Below are 22,173 nucleotides of genomic sequence, written 5' to 3'. Positions count from 1 at the left end.
AGAGCTGATTTCCTTTCATCCACCAGAAGCTTATGATTATAGTACAGTTCTCGAATTGGAAATGAGAGCTGCAACACAGATTTAAAGCTCTGCTGTCTGATTTGTATTCAATATACATGTCACTGCGGGACAAGCCAGTCTAGGCCGAGCTGGTTCAATAGAGGCAAAAACAGTTTCAGCATCTGAAATTCTGGGGAGGGGAGAAGGTACCAATTAATTCTTACCTGCTCTACCTGAGTATTGTGTGGGGTACTTAGTAGATTGCTGTCATTTCTAAGGTTGTGCAAAACAAACCCTTCCTTTGGCATCTTTTGCATCAGAGGCTTCGAGAAAATACTCAGCATTAATCAGTAATGGCTCCTAATGTAGCCATTTATATGGAAGGCAATGTTTGTTTTCCCGTGCCTGCTTTTCAAGGAGGTTTAGCAGAGAGAGCCTTGCTATTCCTTTATAGCCATAGCCTTCATTAATGTGGTAATTAGGTATGAGGAAACCCAAAATCTCCATTTGTCGAAACTACCACCTCAAGGTATTCAAGAAATAATCTTTCTCCTAGTTCCCTGATCTTTGTGTTAGTAGAAATGTCGTAGATAGTCATCATTTCTTACTTTCTCATAATAAGACTGTGTCCTTCAAAACAGTGATGCTTTCCAGAGAGTAAAGCAGCAGATTTCAAAAGCCTGCGAATTATGTCCTCTTAAAAGACTGTGCTTCACTGTAGTACAAAAAGGAGACAGCTCCATTTGGTGCTCTGCTTCCAGTCAACAGTTTCTCCTTCAAACCCTTCCCACAGCTGTTGTTCCCTGCCAGAGTATTCAGTTTATAAGTTACACATTGTTCCTGTCTCTTAATGCAATTTTGATGTCGTGTTTTGGTTTTGGTTTTTTTTTGAGAGGAGGGGGTAGTAAATATAAACATGGACCTGTATAAATGGATGTATTTAATGGCTTATTTTACTTTACTGGTATTTCATAGAATCTGAGTGTTTAGCATGTATTTAGATTTTGCATTTAAACTGCATATAAATATTTATTCGAAGTACAGTAGATTCGAAACAGTTGCATAAATAAATCTGAAGAAATTCCTGCCTCAGGATGCAGTGGCCTATTTGTCATTCAGAAAACGAAGTGGCATCAGCTGAATTCAAGGACAAACAGAGAAGGATGAAAAGGACAGAGATCAATGTAAAGGTGCCAGAGGAAGATGCTGAGCCAAAAAACCTCTCCATTTCAAGAAAAGAGATGTTATGCACACAGTTCTCACTTATTTTGGACAGATCACCCTGTGATTGATCTCATCTCTCTGAACTGGTAGCTGTGGAGCAGGAGGCTTCCAAAAATGTCTCTCAAGTCAGAAGAGCCACTGTTGAGGTGAGGGGAATAGTGAAACCAGCACTTGAAGATGAAGGTGCAGAGAGGGAGGCTTGAAACAGCATCAGCTCTGTGTGTGTGACATTTGGTGCCATCATCTGATGCCCTTGACTCCAGCCTAACATCTAGGCTAGACTAAAGACCTCCTTCTCTAGGATTTCCATCCTCTGATGTAGGTGACACATTTATCTGTTTGACAGCAGGACTGACCCTAAAGATAGTCCACTGGAATATCCTCCTTGCAAGGAGGAGTTGGTTTGAAAAGGAGAAAGCCAGATGTTGGATACCTGTGTGTAATTCTGCATCTCATCTGTGTAAGCAGCTACTGTATAGACAGGAATTTACAGGAATTTACCACAACTCATTGATTAACAGAAATCCTGCAGCCATTGTCACTGGTTGAAATGAGGGATCTGTTGAAAGTTAGAAGCTGATTATTTCATTAAAGCCTACAACCTGTGAGTGCCATGATTTTTATTTCTGAAGCTGCTGGATTTCAGGATTTCTGCCCACAAATATTGCCATTCATGACACAGAGAACGAGGGCTTCATGTCTGGTTGAAGACTGTCACCTTTAGTACAGCAGGGTGACATCAGTAACGAGAGAGGTTCCTGGTGTGTCACCTTCTTTAGCAGAGCAGAAAAGGACTCATAGGCTGGTGCATTGAAGTCTTTAATTGTTGGCCCAGAGAATAACAGCATTGGCTTCTTTAGTTGGCTTCCTGTGATTGTGCTGGAGTTTTGTAAAATTTATCTTTTCCACTTTATTACCAGTCAGGGCAGAGCTTGGACAGAGGCACCAACTTGGAGTCTCCTCAAGTGCCTCTTGAGGGGCTGGTCGTGGCAGGTGGACTGACTGGGAGTTGCTGCCCAAAGTTGGCTTTTCTACAAGTAGGAGCTTCAGGAGCTGGGAGATATTTTATGCATGAACAGCTTATTAATAAGGCTTTGTGTCTGCATCTTGTCTCTTGTTTCTCCTGTCAGGTTTTGCATCCGATGCCGTTTCCGTTACAGTCTCCATAAAACCCATATGGGCTGTGTGGGGTAAAACTTCTGGAATATTCAAAATATGTCTGTTTCAAGCAGTAATTTAAACAAATGCATCCAAAAGAAAAGTGTGTGATCCTTTTCTAGGTGTTTTTTTGGGCATAGGGTTGTTTTGGCTTTTTTTTTTACTTATAGTGAAGTTTCTTCAATAGTTGACAGAGCAAAGACATTTCTCACAGACAATGCAGCCTCTTCCTCTTCTGGGGACAAATTGGGAATTATAATACATTTAATTTTGCTGCCTCATAGAGATGAATGTCTGTAGTAATCCTTAAATCTGTAATGCATCATGTCTGCATTTAAATCAGAATTACGTGTTGTTCAGGAAATGTTAATGCTTTTAAACTTAATGTGTGGAAAATTTAAATGCAAATGTTTGTTAAAAGCTTTGACTTAGGAGATGCTGGACACAGAAATACTCTCAGATTGCCATGTGGTTCTTTCCAGGCCACCACAGAGATCTTTAGCCTCCATTTCTGTATATCAGGAATATCAGGAGCTTTTCCTGGAATATCAGGAGCTTTTCCTCACTTTCAGAACAAGCTTTACTTCAATGTCATTTCAGAACTGAAAGGAATATTTTCCTTTCAAATCCTGAGATACAAATATTAGAGCTTTAGAGTTATTTGTAAGGAAAACGGGGAAGACTAAACACATTTGGTATAGTTTTCATCAATCATCATTGAGGGATAGATTGTTATGATTTGTATGATGCAGAAAACCTGGTATTACATGTAGATTTTCATTTATTATTTTAACCACTCTGTATTTTATCTGTGTGTTGCTCTCATGAGTTATTTTAGGGGATCACTGCATTAAAGAGATATTTATGGCCAATTCATTTTTTTTTATCTCCATCATATTTAAGTTCCATTAATGCAGTTTTGTAGATTGTTATTGTGCCCATGTGAGTGTCTCCATTAAAATTCTTAGTAGAAAGACAGAAGGAAATGAGTCCTTTCCTGGAAGGTCTCTCAGCAGTCTTATTCAAATCTTTGTGTTTGTACAAAGAAGAACACAAATGTAAACATTTCTTTCATCAGATAAAAGGAGAGGAGAAAGAAGGCTGGGTGTTTTAATTTTTGACTCACTAATCTATTTCAAAGCAAATACAGTAAATCAGGTAATGAGAAACTATTCTGGATCTGTCTGCCAGGCAAGAGGGCCAAGTCTGTTACAGGTCTTAGAACTGTTAAATGGAAAATGTATTTACATTTATCTCAATTTCAACGTGGTAAGTAATCCTTTCACTCCCCAGTGCACAGCATTGTTTTTATTGCACTTGTAAGCTCAAGGTTCTTCTGTTTGACTAAAACTCATTTTATTAGGAAGGCAGTGACAATAACCAACCTATATGAAGTTCTGCTTTCTAGCTGCTGTTAACTAAATTGGAATCAAATGTACTTATGTAAATTAAGAAATCAAAATAAGCTCTGTTAATTTTAAGCTCTTTGCGGAGCTGTTCAAATGGATGTCTGATTTCCTTTCCTTCTTCCCCCCCTTCTTTTTTTTTTTTTTTTTAAACCCAGTTTGTAGCTTAAGTGCCATTTACATTAACTGGTATTTAGGCAGCTAAGTGGCTTCTGTAAAAGTCCAGATCTGTTTCAGAGCACTCCTTTTGGGACAGAAAATCATCAAAAATCGTGTTTTGCTTGATGTCACGTCGCAGCAGATCTCAAAAATGTGCTGCTCCTTTCTCAGGTGTAGAAACAAGAGTGGTGCCAATATGTTCAGTGTAGCTTTTCCTACTGGCATTTTGATAGCTGGGCCTTGCTCGTTCCTTTTCAGCCTTCAGAAGTACATGGCAGAGTTAGCAAACAGTTTGGGGGTTAGGTTACCTGTGGAAATGTGTGTTTATATGTAGGAATGACATGGGAAGGCTCATTTTTCATTAATTTTATTGAAAACGGAGCTAAGCAGAAGATAACTATTGTTCTTCATGAGTCAACACTTTCCCTGTGTTTCAGGAAAATGCTTAAACTGTAGAACAAGAGTAGACAAGAGCAAATACATCACTAATAAGTAAATTCTAGCCTTAAAGAGTGCTGGACTGTTCTTGGGACCGTGTTAAGTGCAAGATTTGGGGTGAGGGGGGTGTTCACCAGAGTTTGGACATGAAGAGGAGAGTGATGTTTAGCTCTGTACAGGTAAGGTGGTGTTAAACCTGCCCCCCAGCCCTGACTGACACCCTGGTAGATACAAAATAAGCAGGGTTAGTTGTAATATACTTCATAAATGTTAGAGGCATTTTTCAGAGCATACACGGTGCTGGAACAGTCCACGTAAAGAATCTGACCAAGGAGGTTTGACCTTTAAAAGCAGCTTAATGCTGGTAAAATTAATAGAATAAATATGTAAGTTGGCAGCTCAACACCTCACTTTACAAGCCCCAGTGGATGTTTCCAAGAGGGATGTCAGGGGTACATTTGCAAAGGTGAGAAAGGCTGAGTTTGTGTGGAGATGGAGTCAATAGGCCTTTGCATAAGCCCTGGAATATGGAGATTGGGATCTGACACTGCTGAACAGTAAATATTTTACCCTTAGCTGCCACCTGCACTGCTGTTACTGAAGTTTTTTTGACACTGGATATTCTGTTTGAGTCTAGAGAGCTGCCACTCCTCATGTGCTGGGCAGGTTAGTGAGTGCAGCTTTGGTTTTTGTAAGTTCTGCAAGACCTAAACTTGATCTTATCCAGCCTGAGTTATGAACTGTGTACATTTCATTTATGAATGTATTAATAACTTCACCCCATTGCTGCAATGTAGTCATATACAGGATATATATGGGAGATATATATATATATGTAGGATAAAGATGGCTCCTAGTTAAGAGTTGTGCAATAGCAGCAACATTCTGGACAGAACTTTTTTCCCCTCAGGAGCAGGAACACTTCAATATGCACAAAGTACTGTATAAATATATAATAAAGTGCATCTTTGAGTATTGAAGCTGATATTTTAGTGTTTCCAGAAAGTCCTAGGCCACTGACCAGGACTGCCTGTAGTGATGAGGGTGGTTGCTTCCCTGATTTCCTCTGGAAGAGCTTGCACAGCCCCATGCCCTTTGGAATGATCTCGGGAGCTCTTAGGAGCTGAGCCCAACCTGTTGGTCACTGAACTGTTGCTCATTTTCACTTCATTTCACACCATTTCATTTATCTGCCCACATTTATGGGCCTGTGTGTGCTTACCCAAAAGGCATTTAAACTTGACAGTGTAATAGATTGTGCTGTGAAAGCTAAATAGCTGTTTATTACTTATCCCTGTTAATTTGTGCTCTGCCACATCATTACCTTTGTGATAATGTGTGTGACTACACAAAAGTAGTTTGCTTTGCAAATCAGATCTTATCTTTTAAAGGGTTCATAATATTGACAAATTGCTGATTTTACCAGTCACAAGGAAAATTGGACAATAATTTCTTAACATATTTTAATTGAAATTGCTGTGGTATAGAAAATATTTTCAATATAGCTGTTTAAAATGGGCATAATTTAGTTCATTACAAAGCTTTATTTACAAGATGACTTTAAAAACTTAGATGACTACATTTCAATGACTCTTGAATTTAAAATACAACTATTTTAAAGTATTGGCTTGGTGAGTTGGACTCAGTAGGATGCTTTGTGGACGAAAAGATAGAGATTCATTAGCACTGTGCCTGGTCCTTGGTTGCTGAACTCTTTTATCTCTTAAGGATAAAAATCATAGGGATAGTTCCCCAAAACTAGAATGAGATCCCTTCTGAGAAGGAGTGTTGTGACTTGCTGAAGCTGCAGCAGAAAAACTCATTAATACAAACCAATTTTGTTTTAAACACAAATCAACATTACAGACATTTGAAGTTCTTACAGCTACGCTTTTTCCTAAGCTCAGAGCTGCAAGTGTATTTGTTTATTTTTCAGAATTCTTTTATGTGAAGTGCATTGGTTATTTTTCTGATGGTAGAGAAACTTGTATGATCTGTTTCCCAGCGTTTTATAAAGCTTTGCTTGCTCATAAGAAAGCTGAAGTAGTTGAGATTCCCACTTTGAGCAGATAATCCCTCTAAGGTATTTTGCAGCAGATATGTCACCAGTTGCTGTGTGACTGGGAGGGGACACTTCATCCCCCTCCTCTGGGACATTGCACTGATCCTGGGTAAAAAGGGAGTCATTGTCACCACTGAATCACTGGGTGTTTCTGCTTTCTTCCTTAGTTTTCCTTTTAATTCTTCATCATCAAAGTGAGATTTGTTTTTACTACAGACTTCCTTTCCCTGCACTGGACTGATCTCCTTTCCAAAATAATCCAGTGCCCAGTAAGGGATGTTATGGATACCTCATCCATCGCTGTCACACCAGTGGAATGAGGCACAAAGAGACAAATCTCCCTTTCAGAAGGTCCAGCTGATGGTTCCCAGCACACACTGCTCATTTTAATGGTCTTCCACATGAGGAAATGCTGAGAAGGTCCTGGCACTCAGAGGCAGAAGCTGCATGTTGGTGGGTCAAATAGGGCTGTTACAGGCTGATATTTTAGGTTATTATCCTAGAAAGGATCTTTGTGATACTGTAACCTCAGAGCTAAGACCATAGCACTGCTCAGAGGTTCTGGGGGGGGGTTGTTGTGGGTTTTTTTAAGTGTTCCATGCAACATTAAACGCAGCAAACTGAGCCCAGTGCAGTCACCTCCGACTGAAGCCAAGTTAACCCAGGGCAGAAAACTTCTGAAACTCAGTTTGAAGAGTTGTCATGAGCCACCAGAGAAATGCAGAGGTGTTTAAGCAGCTGAGTGCAGTTTGAGCAGCCTGGGTGAAGAGCTATGAGGGTTATTGCAACTTCCTCTGCTGGGAGATGTTACTCACTTACTGTAAATCCGCTGAGGCAACACCTCAGTGACTGTAGATCTGAGCCTTGGGGAATAGGTCAGGAGTGGATTTGATCTGAATTCTCCACTGCCTTGTTTTTGTGACTCTGAAGTGCCCTTGCCAGTGTTTGAAGCCGTGTGGGGATGGGGTGGATGTGGTTTGGTGTGTCATGCGCTGGGAGGGAGACAGCGAGGTCCGTGTGTTCCGTGGCCCTGAGTGTGAAGATGTGCTCATGCCTCTTCCTCAGAATCTGATCCAAGGAAATGCTTCATGGGGGTGATGTGGGGGCTCCTGAAAAATAAAGGGAAAATGTAGTATCCTTGGTTTTAATTAGCCTGCAGTCATTGGGTTCGTTTCTCCTCTCTGTTGCACGTAGCTGTCGCAGTTTCAGACATCACCAGCAGATTTTCATTAGAATTTTTTGCCAACTTTATGTTTTCTTATGCAATTTACTTTTTAAAATTAAGAGCACATGTATTCCTTCCAAATAACACGTGGTACATTTATTGGCATTTTAAATAGGCCAAAGTGAGCGACCAACCTTCTTCTTTTTCTTTCAAGTCTATTTTTTTCCCTGCAGGCAAATTGCTGTGGGCTCATGACCCACCCTTTTTATGACACTTATTTCGGCACAGATATTCTTAGTTAGAATTCTAAGTTATTGCTTTGAAACAGAAATAGAAATCACCACCTTGGCCAGCAGTTTCTTCAGCCATGGGACATACAAGTGTGCCATATAAACTCACATGAAACCTCTACCCTGTCACACAGTTTGTGTATTTGTCTTTCTGTTCCATTTGGGGTACTGTGTAAGCCAGTGTTGCCTTTCTGTTTGTTGTCCTCTATGTGGATTAATAGTCATTTTACAAAATGCTTCCTCGTTTGGGGCATGTTCTTGTGGTGTGACCGTCCTGGGACTTGCTGCAAACTTCTGCATCCTTTCCAAAATAGATACCAATCTCTTTTATTTCATGTACTTGTACCCACACAACTGAAATAAAGACTCCAACACGTTGATCCATGAAAGAAAGCAAACAGCAATAACCTTTTGGACCTATTACATGCTGTGAGTCTTTATTTCTTATGTTTGATCCAGTTTAGTACAATAATAGTTTGCTCAGATGGAGTGTTTAAGATGTGTATTTCTCACAGCAGCTCTTGTACCCAAGTTATTGTTTGGACCATGCAAGCCATTTTTGGTTCCCAAACAGAGCAGCCAGGGAAAAATTTAAGAAACCAATACTGAGAAAGAGGATTCAGTTTTCCAAAGAAAGCAAGCAAACCTTGTGCCTTTGGATCTGGAGCATGAGAAGTGAGATTTTGTAACTGCAGCTCTTATTTTCTCACAGAATCGTTAAAAAAGACAGTCACTCATAAGTTTTGTATTTCATGGGTTTTTCACAACTGAGAATTAAGTCATCTCGGGGTTTTTTCTTTCCTAATTTGCCTACATTTAAGTCTAATAATAGTTTATTAAACCTGGCATGTGGAATAGCAGAGTCTTAGTGCTGGAAAGTTTGGGATTCATTTCCCTCATCACTTGAAGATCTCGTGTCACACCAGGTTGTCTCAGGCAGTGAGTTGCTCGGGTGTAATCTGCTTCTGCCACTGACTTTGTTTATGAGAAAACCTAATCTGGCTGTGAGAACTGGACTTATTTGAAAGTAATTGACAGGAACTGTGGCTGTGATCCCCAATATAAGCTTTTTCCAGTCACTTTGGGGAGATTAGATGTCTCTTAACATCATCTTACTGGCAGTGAAGTTGCTCCAAAGGGACTCCTTTAATCATATTAGTTTCGCTGCCATCACCCCGTCTCCAGAGCCTTTCTTCTCTCCTAATAGAACCAAATCTGCTTTTGCCATCTATTAGGTCCAACATTAATGCTCCTTTGCATATTAATTACTGTTACTTTACCTATAACACTCAGCCCACGATCAACTGGCTCCCCATTTGGGATCTGAAGGCTGGGAGCTGTTACTTTCTCCTTCTGGCAGTAGAAAACACTGTATTGTGCCATTTCATTTTCTACTTTTTTATGAGAATCATTAATAAAGAATGAAGTAAAGCAGAAAAGACGTAACAATTGAGTCAGGAATTCGCCCAGCCTTTATTTTGGCTTGTAATGTCATTTATGAATGAATTTTCCCTGTGTTATAAAAAGTTAACCCTGGTTTCTTATCCTAAATATTTTAACAAACTTTTTAGGGAACTTCTGAGCCATGTAATATCTTAGTTTCACTTATGTGTGTGTGGGAGGGTGTAGTTAGAGGAAGCTTTTCATTTTAAAAAAGAAAGAAGGGGGTGAAAAAAAACCAGAAGGAAAGTGGTAATGGTGGGGTAATGAGCTCTCAAAAGGAGCTCTCACAGATTAAAAGATAATTGTGATTATTCCAGGCAGGACTTGCACTGGGACAGCTGTTGAAAAACCTAAATGCTGTGTGTGTCAGTTTGGAACTCAGACCATATCATCCAACAGAAATTGTAGTTATTATCTTCATTGAGTTAGTGTTTCTCTGGCTAAGGGAAAGCCAGACAGGCTGTCATGTTTTTGTGATCTTGAGATGAAATAATTTTCCGAAAGAATTATGAAAGCACATTGTGGATTATAATTATAGACTAAAATGTACTTTACGTTTTTAGCCTGTATACGGATTTAATAAGAAATTAAACATGTGTAGAGGAAAAGCTCAGGAGAGGAAGGAAAGGATCTAGTGCAGATTACACTATATGAAACATATGTTTGAGATAATGCTGATAGAGCTGAAATATGTGGCCTGTGTTAGAGTTCTGTATACAAATGACGTGCTCATTCCTTCTCTACCATACACACAATTTTACCTTTGACACAGTGGGGAGCAGTGCCAGTGAGTAATTAAGAAAGCATGGAAGCCAAATAAGTTTCTGAGGGGGTTAATATTGTTTCATACATGTTACAGCTGTGATAGCTGAAGGACAAACTGAAGGTTTGAAGGGAGACGACGTCTTTGTTACACCAGATAGTTCAAATAGCTGGAAAAACGGGCAAACTTTCAAGCCTTGATTTTTTTTTTTTTTTAATTTTTTTTTTTTTTCCTCTCTCAGATCACAGTATTTCTAACAATCTGTCTTGGGAGATTAATGTTCAAGGCAATAGATCTGATAGTCATTCACGTCTCCCAACTTTGGTCAGAAATGGATGTCTCTTTTTCAAAGTTTTGTAGTTATGTGGTTCTCAGACACTGCAAATAAATGGTTTAGCTGAGTACAGACAGTGTATTAAAAGTGTCTAAAGAAGAAAAATAGCAGTTGGAAAGAAAGACAAGCCCAGAGCTCTAGAATCAGTATTCTAGCATTCCAGGGCAATGGGAACTTTAAATATACACTAGTTTTCATCAGATTTTTTTTGTGAAGTCTTTAATAAGCTTGAGCTGAGTCACCTGCATTTGTTTGGTAGAACATCAGTTTCTTATCTCAGTATTATCTCATCCTCTGTGATGGAATTCCAGGGAACTGCAAAGTTACTTGTGAAGCAGGAGGAAAGAAGGGGAAATAACTGTGTAAGGGTTTGGTGAAAATGCTAATTTTCAGAATTATATTTATGAATGAAAACATGGATGTACTTGCACCATCATACATTCCACTTTTCTGTAAGGACAATGCTTTGTGTCTCAGATGTGATACTCTTGTACTTTGGTTGAGAACCTGGGGAAGAAATTGAGTTAAAAAAGTAACTAATAAGAGTTATATGCAAGTGTACATCTGAAGTAATAAATGTGTACCTACTACTACTACTGTAAAATAACAGAATGTATTCTGTTTAACGAGGAGTAGCACAGTTTTATCTCTTATCATTTTGATTCTTCAACCCTTTGTGTTCCTACATCAGAGTCTGGGAGCTGTTGATAAATGATTGATGATACCTCATTAAAAGGGGGCAGATGATTTCTTAAGGATAACAGAAGAAGGCATGGATAGAAGTTACAGTGATTATATGCCACAAACTGAATTTCTTCACCTATGGGCCCCCCCCCTCCAAAAATGCCAACCTTGCCAATGCTTTGGGCAGGGGGGAGCTGTTTTCATCTGCAGGCACGAAGAGAAAGGGAAGAGAGGCCAGGAGAAGGGCTGGAGCATCCTTTGAGTGCTGCTACCACCCTTTCTAAGAAAATCAAGTGGGTTTTATTTTGTGGCTTTGGGTTTTCTCACTTAGTCTGTTCTTTCTCACAGGTTATCTGTAACCTGGAGAACCAAATCCTCAGGCTGAGGGAAGAGCTCATTCAGGCAAACTCTCTGAGGAACCAGCAGCTGCTGGACCTGAGCCGTCAGAGGGACGAGGAGAAGCTGAAGGCAGCTCGAGAAAAGGAGGCCACAGTGAACAAGATGAAGATGGAGACGGAAAAAATGATCTTAGACCTGAAGAAGAGACACGCAGCTGAGACAGAGAAGGTCTTGGACAAGGTAAGAGAGTCACATGGGGCAGATCTGTGGGGTGTGGAGAGAGGGGAACAGTCACCCCAAAAGTCAGCTAAGCAAAGCTTCCCTGGGGGGGAAATGTTTAGGGGATGCTTGAGCTGGAAAATCAGATGTCTGCTGTAGGTCTGCCCTCTGTGGTTCTGTGATGAAAACCTTCCCCCTGAGCCGTGGCTGTGAGCTGAGCCCTGGCAGAGGGACTGGGAGCACCTCCAGCCCTGGGCAGCACCCAGGGGGCAGGGGTGGAAGGTGCCCTGAGGTGCTTGGGAGCCAGCAGGACTTTAAAAACACAGGTGATTTCACAGGTAAGGCCAGCCAAGGATCCAGCTAATCACTTCTTCTTTGCTGGAATAAGGAGTAGAAAGGGTGGTTCAGCCTAACCAAGCTTTTTGTCCCTTAAAAAAGAAGGTAAGTTCCTAAGGAGGCAAAAACTCAGGCTAAAACTGTGAGGAGATTAAATCTAGTTGCTAATGATGGCTGGTCTGATATTGCCTGTGTGCATTAAGTGAGCAAGGACTCTGGGAAAGGCTTGAAAATGGGAATTTATGTTTCAGATCCATCAAGGTTTCCCTCCCTGTTCTGTTCCATGGAGGTCACTGCCCACATCTGTCTTTGCTGAGCATCCCCTTGGACCCATGTCTTGAATTCAAGTATTTCCCCCCATTAGGGAGCTAAAACATGGGAGTTTTATTTCAGAAGCTAAACCAAAAAAAACCCCCTACTTAATATTTATATAGACACTGTGTATGTGTAAGCAGATAGTTGTTGAAGTATCTTTTATACCCATTAATGCACTAAATCACACATTTTCTTGCAAAGGGATGTGCAGTGGCACAAATTAACAATCTGCAGAGACTGTTTGAGCAGCCTTTGTGCAAGTGACATTTCATTTACCTGCGTCAGGTTCTTGGTCTGTAATTTTAAAGAGCATTGGGGGGATTATGTTGGAAATCAGCCAGGCTGAAGCCATTAAAATGACTGTGATCAACAATTCAGGATCTTTTCTGAATGTAAGGAAAGCTCTGCTTGGCATAATTATTTAAAGCCAAGGTCACAGAAAGTATTTAAACCTTTGAAATTCATCATTAAAGGATTAATTTTAACTCAGGAAGACATTGTCATTTTTGCTTAAAAATGGAATTTGAATCTCAATTCTTTTCTTTCTTTGATCTTTTTTTTTTTTTACATGTGTAGTATAGCAAAAGAAAAGTTAACTTCTTTACATCCTCAAATTAAAGTTACAAATAATCCTTCATGGGGCAATATCTTTAATAGTCTTGAATTGTCATTTCTGTCAGAAATACTGGTTTTTTTAATTTGTTGGATTTTTTCTATTTTTCAAAAAATTTGCTAATTTTCAGCTATATTAACTGCTATTGAATTTATTTTTTTTTAATTTAACCTACATCCCTACTTTTTGCCTCTAATCTGAAGAGCACATGTTAAGTAAAAGACAGGAGGGGAAAAGAAAAAAGCATCTCTGTTGAAAAGTCTTTCACAGACATGTGAAAATACCTGGCATTATCTTCAAATCTCCCTTTCCCATTCTGCTTCCTTTCTGTCTTCCAAATGTAGGGCTGTGGAAATTGGCCACAAGGTCTAAAAAGTCAAAGCAACTTAAAGGGCAACCTCCATTTAAAGCTCAAAAGTAACAGTTTCAGCTAACTTAGTTCAAATCTTGATCCTGTTACAGTCCACAGAACTTTGATGAAGGAGATTTTATCCAAGAGGGGGTAAAAAAGAAAGCAGCATCTTAATAACAGCGTGAGCCTTGAAACTTGTTTTTTAAAATCTTTTTATTCTTCTACCGGATCTTGAAATTTAGGGCAATATGGGAGAAAAATTTGTTCTCTAAATCTACTTTTTTTTCCTGCCAATTCCGTGAAGATTGCTTAAAAATCCAATGGGAAGCTGAATTTCAGTGTTTAGGTGTGGAACATCTGACTGTCCAGATTTTCTGAAGGTCAGTCTGTTCTCAAGTGAGGAATCTCATTCCTCTGATCTCCTCTGTGAGTAGTGTTGATTTCTGTGTGGATTGCTTTGTGGCACTGTGGACATGAGGAAATACAAAAGAAATGGTTCATACTTAAGTGAAAAGAAAAATAGAAGTTAAATTGGGTAGAAGGAGATGCAGGATTCCTATGGGATTTCCCTCCCCATAGTCCTGCTGCTGTGGGGGTGGGAAGGAGGAGAGTGAGGGCCAGAAACAGAGGAACAGTTTTCATTACAACACACTGAACATTGAAATAGTGGTTGGTAATTCCAGGCAGGTTTTCAATATTTAGGGACACATAATTTATTGAGGTCTTTAATTTTCTCTTGCTTAAAAATCTTGACTTTAAAGCTACTACATTTTTTTATTGTAATATTAGTTCCTGAGTAATCCCTAAACACTTCAGGCTTCATCAGGATTGATGTCCTTTGGAGATTCCAAGGGCAGCATTAGGGTTGTCAACATGCATATTTTTTTTTCTGCTTTGTTTCTGTAAATAATGAGTGTAAAGTTTTAAGATCATTTTTCTGTGAAGTCTTGAGCCACATTAGGAAAAAGTCCTTCCCTGGGAGGGTGGGGAGGCCCTGGCACAGGTTGCCCAGAGAAACTGTGGCTACCCCATCCCTGGAAGTGTCCAAGGCCAGGTTGGGCTTGGAGCAACCTGGGCTAGTGGAAGGTGTCCCTGCCCATGGCAGGGGGTGGCACTGGATGGGCTTTAAGGTCCCTTCCAACCCAAACCATTCTGGGATTCAGTGCTTTTTGGGAATACACGGAGCTGCAGTTGGGCTCCTGATTCCAGCAGGGACAGGTGTGTTCCAGGTTGCATCAGGAACACTCCTCAGCCAGGTGGAACGGGCTGTCCAAGGTGATGAGCATTCCCAGGTTTGCCAGGAAGGACTAAAAGCAGAGACAAACCGTGTCTGAGTGTGTGCAGATGTGAGCCTTGGCACTGCTGCTGTTTGCAAGGTCCACCTGTGGTATTTCCTTGGCAGAGGAAAGGAGCATTCAGAAAGCACAACCCAGGCAGATCAGTGGCCATGCTAACAATGCTCAAAGGGAGCAACCTTGGAACACTGAAAATATCCCATAAAAAAGCTCCCTTTGAGCAGCACACATGAGTAAATTGGAATGGGAGAAGATGATGATGGGGTTTTTTTCTCATCTCTAAATAATTTTCGACATTTAGCTTTTTTATTGACTTCTATATTTGAATAGGTATTTTGACTCATTCTGTTAAAGGTTTATGCAGGTTCCAGGAACATCTAATTCCCTTTCAGTGCTGCTTTTCTTGTGGAGAAGTAATTTACATTTTTGTGTCTTGACTGTGCTGAACACACATGATATTTGATTACAGGATGAAGCTGTAGTCAAAAAAAAAAAAAAAAAAAAAAAAGAGTTAAACACTTTAATTTTGGGACTGAAATTCTTCTGATGTGAGTACAGTTGTGAAATGGTCCCTCTGGAGAGATGGGACTTCAGGATGACATCAAACCTGGCCAGACAACCATGCATGTCATGCCTGTAGACTTTAATGATGTAACAGTTAGTTGTGCTCTGAGATTCCTGTTAGCTTAAATAAAATTTGACATTCACAGTATTATCTAGTCTATACCTGTTACAGTCACTCCACCTAGAACTGGTGGGAAGTCCACATAAAATTAAGATCCCTGGGGACTTTAAAGTTAAGGTCACTGTGTAAGTGACCACTTCCTAATTAGGAATAATTCTTTTATGTAATGATTATGTTGTAATATAATGTTTTTGTAAATGTTTTCAAAACTCTTCAGGCAGTGTCCTAAAATTGGATGCTTAGTTTTTGAGCTACTTCTTGCATACAAAATCCCAAATAAGGTGCTGATAATGTGCCCTAGGGAACATTTCAGTCCTTCCTTCAACATAAAGCTTTGTGCTGGGGATGAATTACCTGCCCAGCACAGCCCTCAGACACAGTCCAGTTGGATGGAGTCCTTGGGAATGTTTTCCTGCTTCATGTGTAGGAATATCTGTAATTCCCAGTGTCTGTTCTGGCACTTGGTCTCAGTACTGGTGCAGGTGATGTCACACTGTTCAGCACTGGCAAAGAATAGGAGATGAAGGGAAAGAAAATGAATCTTCAGGGGTGAAAGGGGCTCCAAGAGATACTTGATTAAAAGGCTTGAGTTCCCCCTGAGCCATTACTTCTGCTCACAAAGTACCAGCATTGTGTGCTTTCCATTTGTGAGTCCTGTCTCTCCAGCTCTTGTTCTTCTCTGTCAGCTCTACATTTCATTAACCACCAAAACCAGTTCCATCTTTGTCCCTGAGACCTTCTGAGAATGGGACCATCTCAGCAGCAGCTCTGTAGGTTCCTGCTTAGGCCTCTCAGTGTGGTGGAGTCTTTGACCTTTCACTCCATGAATTCCAACACTCCCAGCCCCACTGGAGATAACCCTCTTTGTGGGAGCATCCAGAGGAACTGTTTGCACACTCCTTGCAGCAATTCCCTGGTTGTTTACGTGGGGGCAAATAGCTCAGCCATAAAATGTTTTCTTCCCAAGTGTAATGATATCATTAAATTTTGTCTAATTATGATGTAGATGTTTGTCTCTTTGCTGAATGAGTTCAGGATCTCTACCAGTTGTCTGTGTGCCATTTTTTTAAAATGTTTGAATCTATTACATCAATTATTTAACCTAGGCCTTAGCTATGAATAATTTAAAGAGCCTCCAATTCTTACCAAGAAGAGTTGGATGTTTCTCAACTCTCTGAACATTTTTCATTATGATCCAAGAACTATTGTCTATGATATTATCTCTCTGCTCCAGAGTAGGAATATTTTTATCGTTTTTGCTTTGTAGAGTCTGTGTACATTAACTTACATTTGGTTCTTGAACATTTCTGACACAGTGTTAGTGATTCACCAACTAATATTAATAAAAAGGAGCTTAGCACTTTGGCTTTATTGGAGAAAACCTGGCAAAAGCCTAGAAGATCAAGAAAAAAGGAATTTCAAAAAGAGAAAAGGTTTCTAGTGTGTGTTAGCACAAGAGCAGATTATTTAATCTGTCTTTATAGTACCTTTGCAGCAAATCCTGCAAAAACATTTTGCTTTTAGATGGAGGAAGAAGAGCAGTTTTGTCTCCAGTGTATCCCCTTTTGCACCGCTCCTTCTGATTCCTCCAAAAAAAAAGGAAAGAAAGATGATAGTGGACCAGGAACATGGTCACAGGAATGGCATCATCCCTCAGGGAACCATTTGGAAGAGTCTTCAATCACTGGAGCCAAGTGTGAAGAAAAGGATGGTAGAATCATCTCAGGGATGTTTCACTCAAATAAGACTAAACAGAATTTATGGCACTCTCCTACTGGAGATATTTCAAAGCAAGAGCTGCAGTGATTCACAGAGTTACTCTGCTTCTGCCTCCTTTAAAAAAATTAACATAAAAACTCAGAAAAAACTGAACCAGAAAACCACAGGTCAGATTTCTGCTCACCAGCTGTATTTATAAATCTGGTTCCACAGTCAGGAACCAAGAGAAGTTGGTGTAACTGTGGGAAAAAAAGGTCCACCCAAGAGCAATAGGCTCACTTTTTAATATCTTCATTAATGTTTGAAGGGAGATCAAGCACCATTATTTGCATTCACAAATCACAGCACAGAGTTAAAAATTGAAATGACTGATGCAATGCTGTTAAGAAATGAGAACCAGACAAGAACTAAATGATAAACTATGACAAAATATGGAATTAAAAAGATAGCTTTCAGCAGAGCAAGGACTGATATAATTAAAATTAGAGGTCTATCATATGACCCATCTTTCAGTGCACTTTATTGATGTCTTGTCATATGAATTGGAGTTGGGTGGTTGTTTGAGAAGTTTGGTTGGTTTTTTAGGGTTTTGTTTTTTTTTTTAACCAACTAGTGTTAATCTAAAGGATCTGTTGTAGAAGCATTCACAGGTGGGGTTTTTTTGTCTTCTCTGTCTCCTTTTTCTTCATTAAGTCTGTGTCCAGACACCACCCTAGTTCTGCAGCACCAGGGTATACTCTTCTTTTTATCAATTCCATGACATCCAGGTTGGAGCCTTTGGAGTACATTCATAAGATCAAAATTCACACAGTCATGGAGATGGTGGATAAGGTGAATGCTGAGGTTTTTCCAGTGGCAGAATGACTGTTCTGATTATTTTTTCAATATTTTCCAGGGCCTTTCTTCACTCTCCAAACAACCTGTAACACACCAACTTTATCTCGCAATACACAGTTGCTTATTATTTTAACTTTGTTAAATATTTTTAAAAGCCTGATTGAATCATTACCTCATTATCTCCCTTTTTCCCAATACCTTGTGTCCTGGAGAAGGCTGATTCCTCATAGATACAGTTTCCTCTGATTTACCAATTTTACTTATCCTTACAGGGATATCCTTACATATCCCAGGGTATGTTATAATATTAGGAAAAACATTGGCTGTTTTCCAGTTCAGTACTGACTCTAATGTGAGATTACTGGGGTTTTGGCTTTTTTAACAACTCAGCCAATTAATTTTCAAATTATTTCAGAGTTATTGAGTGAACACCATCAGGTCTGAGTTCCTGGTCAGGGCTGACAGGGCAGATCCTACAACCAGTGCCCAGGTACTGGATCCTGCTCCCTGCAGCCATCACTGCTGGTTTCACTGGGGATCCTTCATGGTTTGGGTGGTGCAAACAGCAGTAACTGGTGTTTGTTACTTGGAATTAAAAGCCGGAATTTCTCCTGCATCCCATGCCGTGAGCTCCACTTCTTACTCTGGTTGGAAGTTTCTGGGGTGAAGCATCCCTGACACAAGACCTTCTCAGGTCCCCCAAACCCAACAGTCAGTGCAGGCCAGCCCAAAAGCTGCCCCATGGAACGTGTCCATCACATCTGTGTTTAGGTGAGCACAGTAAAAAATTCAAATTTAGAAAAAAATGCCCAGTGGTCAAGACCAAACTAATATAAAACATCTTCATTGCATATTTAAATTCTGGCACAATTTGAAGACATTGTTTACACACATTTGCTGTTTCTTCCTTGTAATAGAGAAAAGCTGCAGGTGTTTTTTTTTTTCTTCTTCTTTTTGGAGGAGAAGGAGTGTTTGGGAAATAGGGAAATGGTAAAACAATGCTATTTAGTCCTTCAGAGTTTTTCATATGAAGAAAGAAAAGTGTTCCAAAATGACTTGCTTAGAGCTGCAGAACATGTCACAGAGTAAAACCCACCTTCATTAAACGGGTGAAAAAGAATTCTAATTGTTTTGAAGTTCTTATGATCAGTCTGCATATGCTTCATTGTAACGTGATACTAAAGTGCCTCAATTATGGTTTGTATATTTTGGTGCCAGAAGGGTTTTTTTCTTATGCTAGATTATTAAGTTCTGTCAGCTGCTGGGCTGTCATATAGAGATACAGTAAATCACATTATATTTTGTCATGGATTACACAGAGCAATAAATTTGGGAACAGAGATCAAAGTAGTTTCACAATCACATCTGAGTGTAGGAGGGGTGTTTAACTTGTAGAAAATCTGATTTAGGTGAAACTGTTGCAGTTCTTGTGTGAATTCGAAATGAAGTTGAGTGTTTGCTTGAAAATGAATAAGGTACAAATCCCCAAAAGAGTCCTCCTGTATTTAGTTCAGAGGAGTTAATTCTGACCTACAGCTGCAGGATGGAGAAGGGATAAATAATTAAACACTGGGAATGTTCAGAATCTCCCAATGTCTTATTTATGTTTTTAATTGCTTGATGATTGAGCAATATATTCCATTCTCCTTTTAATTGGGCCTTTGCTGGACTTGCACAGTTACTCATCGTTGCATTAATGGGCTCTGGCTCCGGGAAGTTGTCACTCTTCTGGGGGAGCTTTGTTGTATTTAAAACTACAAAAAGTAATCCAACATAATCTTGCTAAGGAACACTGATGGCTTCAGATCATAGGTTTGTTCAGGGATTTGGTTGTATTTTCAGTGTTTGTCTTTCCAACTGTAGAAGCTTAACTTTTTTTGGGCTCTCATCTAATGATGTAATTTCATAATACCGAGTTAGCTTAGTGATACCGAGTTAATTTAGTGGTACAGTCTTCTTGTTTCCAGTTTTTCTTCTATTTAACACAAAAGATTCTCTCTCCAAATGATACATAGGACGTTTTTCTTGCCATTCATTATGTTCAATGCTTGTTACTTCCACGAAATTCAACTTAAAACAGCAATGCAGCATCTAAAAAAATGAAAACCTCATTGTTATCCCTTCATAATTCTTTCAGGAGCCTTCTAGTCTTTCCTTGGCTAAAATCAAGGCATGTAAACTTAGCTGATACTTAATGATAAAGTGCCTGAGTCTTGGACATCTCCAGTTTCTGAAAGAATCATGTATTGTAAAGCTCCTATTGAATAGTCCTTAAGTCAGTGTCACATCTCAGAACTGCTGCCTTCTGTTTGTGGAGGAAGTTTTAGCTTTGACTTGCATCTTCAAAGATGTTTAGCAACCTGTCCCTTGGTGATTTTACTGGGTGTCAGCTGTTTGGGTACCAAAAAATTTGGACCTGACTGACTCTATAAACTTCTTTAATATTAGAGTGGGAGAGAGCCAGAGCACATGAGTGAGAGAGGGGCCTGTGCAGCAGTGCCCAAGTGTTCCTGAGGGATAAAGGCAGCTTGTAAAAGCCCAGATAATTCCTGTTGGGTGCATGTTTTCTTTGTTAAAGCTCTGAAAAAGAACGTGCCACCACTTTCGATATAATGTCTTAAACCCACTTTAAATAACCATCTTCATTTAGTTGGACAGAACAGAAGAAAAGCAGGAAATCTTAAAAATCGTAATGCAGGAATGTATTTGTGCTGTACCAAATTTAGGTGTGTAGATGAGGGGAAACTGGGCTTCAGGACCCCAAAGTGGAGAGTGTTGCATTCTCCACATCTTCACCAGGTTTACTCAGTTCGTATTCTTTGAGTGTTGAGCCAAAGAAGGGATCGTGCCATGATATAAAAGCTGCCTGACCCCAAACTGACCCAAAAGTTGGGGTGAATAAAAGTCAACGAGACCCAAACTGTCCAGTGTGATGGGTGGCAGATTTGAAGCAGTTCCCTATATTATGATCATCAGAATCTGTTCATTTGCAGGAATCTCTGTCATCACTAAACACAGCACTGATTTCGCCGAGAGTCATTTCCCAGGTGATTGATGAGAGGGAATCAAAGGAAAATCAACCTCCTGTGCCTGTGCTGTCCATGATTCCCAGCCCAGTGCTTATCACACAGAGCAATCTTTTGGCAAAATGTCACAGAGCAGCTTCAGATTAGGCCATAATTCACTCTCAGTCCTTTAAGTACCTGATCCATGCATCTGTATCATCTTATATAAAGGATAGTTCAGGCATTAAACAATTTCATGTGGCAAACCTAATCTATTAATCTGATTTTTAAAGCTTTCTCTCATATACAGGGCTTGTATTTTAGGCCAGGTCGTGCAGTTTGTTTTCAAAAAGGTGCCTGGCTCACTACAGTAGTACCTGGAAACCAACATTAGTGATGTTGGGAAATATTTAGATGCTCAGTAAATCCATTTAGATTGCATCCTAGAGTAAGGATGGTGTAACTGCAGCTGGAGTCTCACAGAAGAATTTTTGGGAGAGCTAAATGTCTGTATTTAATTTCTCTCCACAATTTCAGAATTAATAGAAATACACGGTTGGTTTTAAATGAAAAGTCTGGAATTCAGAGTTTTCCTAAGGCACAGTTTGCAGAAGAAGTTTCTCAGAGGGCCCCCATTAAGCACAGAATTGCAATGTACTGCAGAAAGGCAATTCTCTGGACAGGTAGTGTCAAATTCATTTCTAGTCATTCTTGCTTTTTTTCCCCCCAACTAAAAGTACTTTGCACATGAATGAGAGGTTTTTTTTTTTTTCTCCTAAAGATGTATGTTTAAAGGAAAAAAAAAAAAAAAAGAGAAAAGATTTATAGACCTCCAAAAGTGAAATGTAAAATAGAATATTAATAGGATTTGGGGATTTCTATCATTCAGTTTCAAAACCCTTGAAGTCATTTGGTACTTGACTAATTATTCTGTTAACATCATTTTGGATATTCAGCTACTTTTAATGGTCTTTTGGGTGGTTCAAGTTCCATATTTGAACTGATGTGCTGTTTGCAGTGTTGAACAGAGATTCAGCTTTCATTTGGTATCTGATTAATGGGAAGAGCAGTAGGAAGAACAAGAGTATTGGTGTAGGAAGTCACCCACTGTCAGTATTAGAGGCACATAAAGAAAAATACATGTTTCAGGCTTTGAGGTCAAAGTGGAATTTTTATGTACAATCAGATGAACTTAAAAGGTGATCTGCTCATCTCTGAAGTTTAAACAGATACTCCACAGAGAATTTTAACATACTTAATAACAGAAATTGCCACTGCTAGCCCTTCTGAAGGTCATTTTCTTTTGACATCCATCAAATTACACAATCTTGA

General features: G+C 39.6%; 1 protein-coding gene across 4 annotated transcripts in view; it reads left to right on the top strand.

The window, feature by feature from the left end:
* CEP112 (centrosomal protein 112) overlaps positions 1-22,173 on the top strand; it is a 155,433-nt gene that overhangs the window by 84,954 nt on the left and 48,306 nt on the right. For all 4 annotated transcript variants that reach the window (XM_051797644.1, XM_051797643.1, XM_051797642.1 and 1 more), the window contains one exon: positions 11,475-11,705. In XM_051797644.1, the coding sequence (XP_051653604.1) occupies positions 11,475-11,705 (231 nt within the window). The remainder of the gene's footprint in view (positions 1-11,474; positions 11,706-22,173) is intronic.

This window comes from Manacus candei, unplaced genomic scaffold, assembly GCF_025592945.1.
Source record: "Manacus candei isolate 608988 ecotype Guabito, Panama unplaced genomic scaffold, ASM2559294v1 h1tg000047l, whole genome shotgun sequence".
Taxonomy (NCBI): Eukaryota; Metazoa; Chordata; class Aves; order Passeriformes; family Pipridae; genus Manacus; species Manacus candei.
This window is presented reverse-complemented; position numbering and strand designations above follow the sequence as displayed.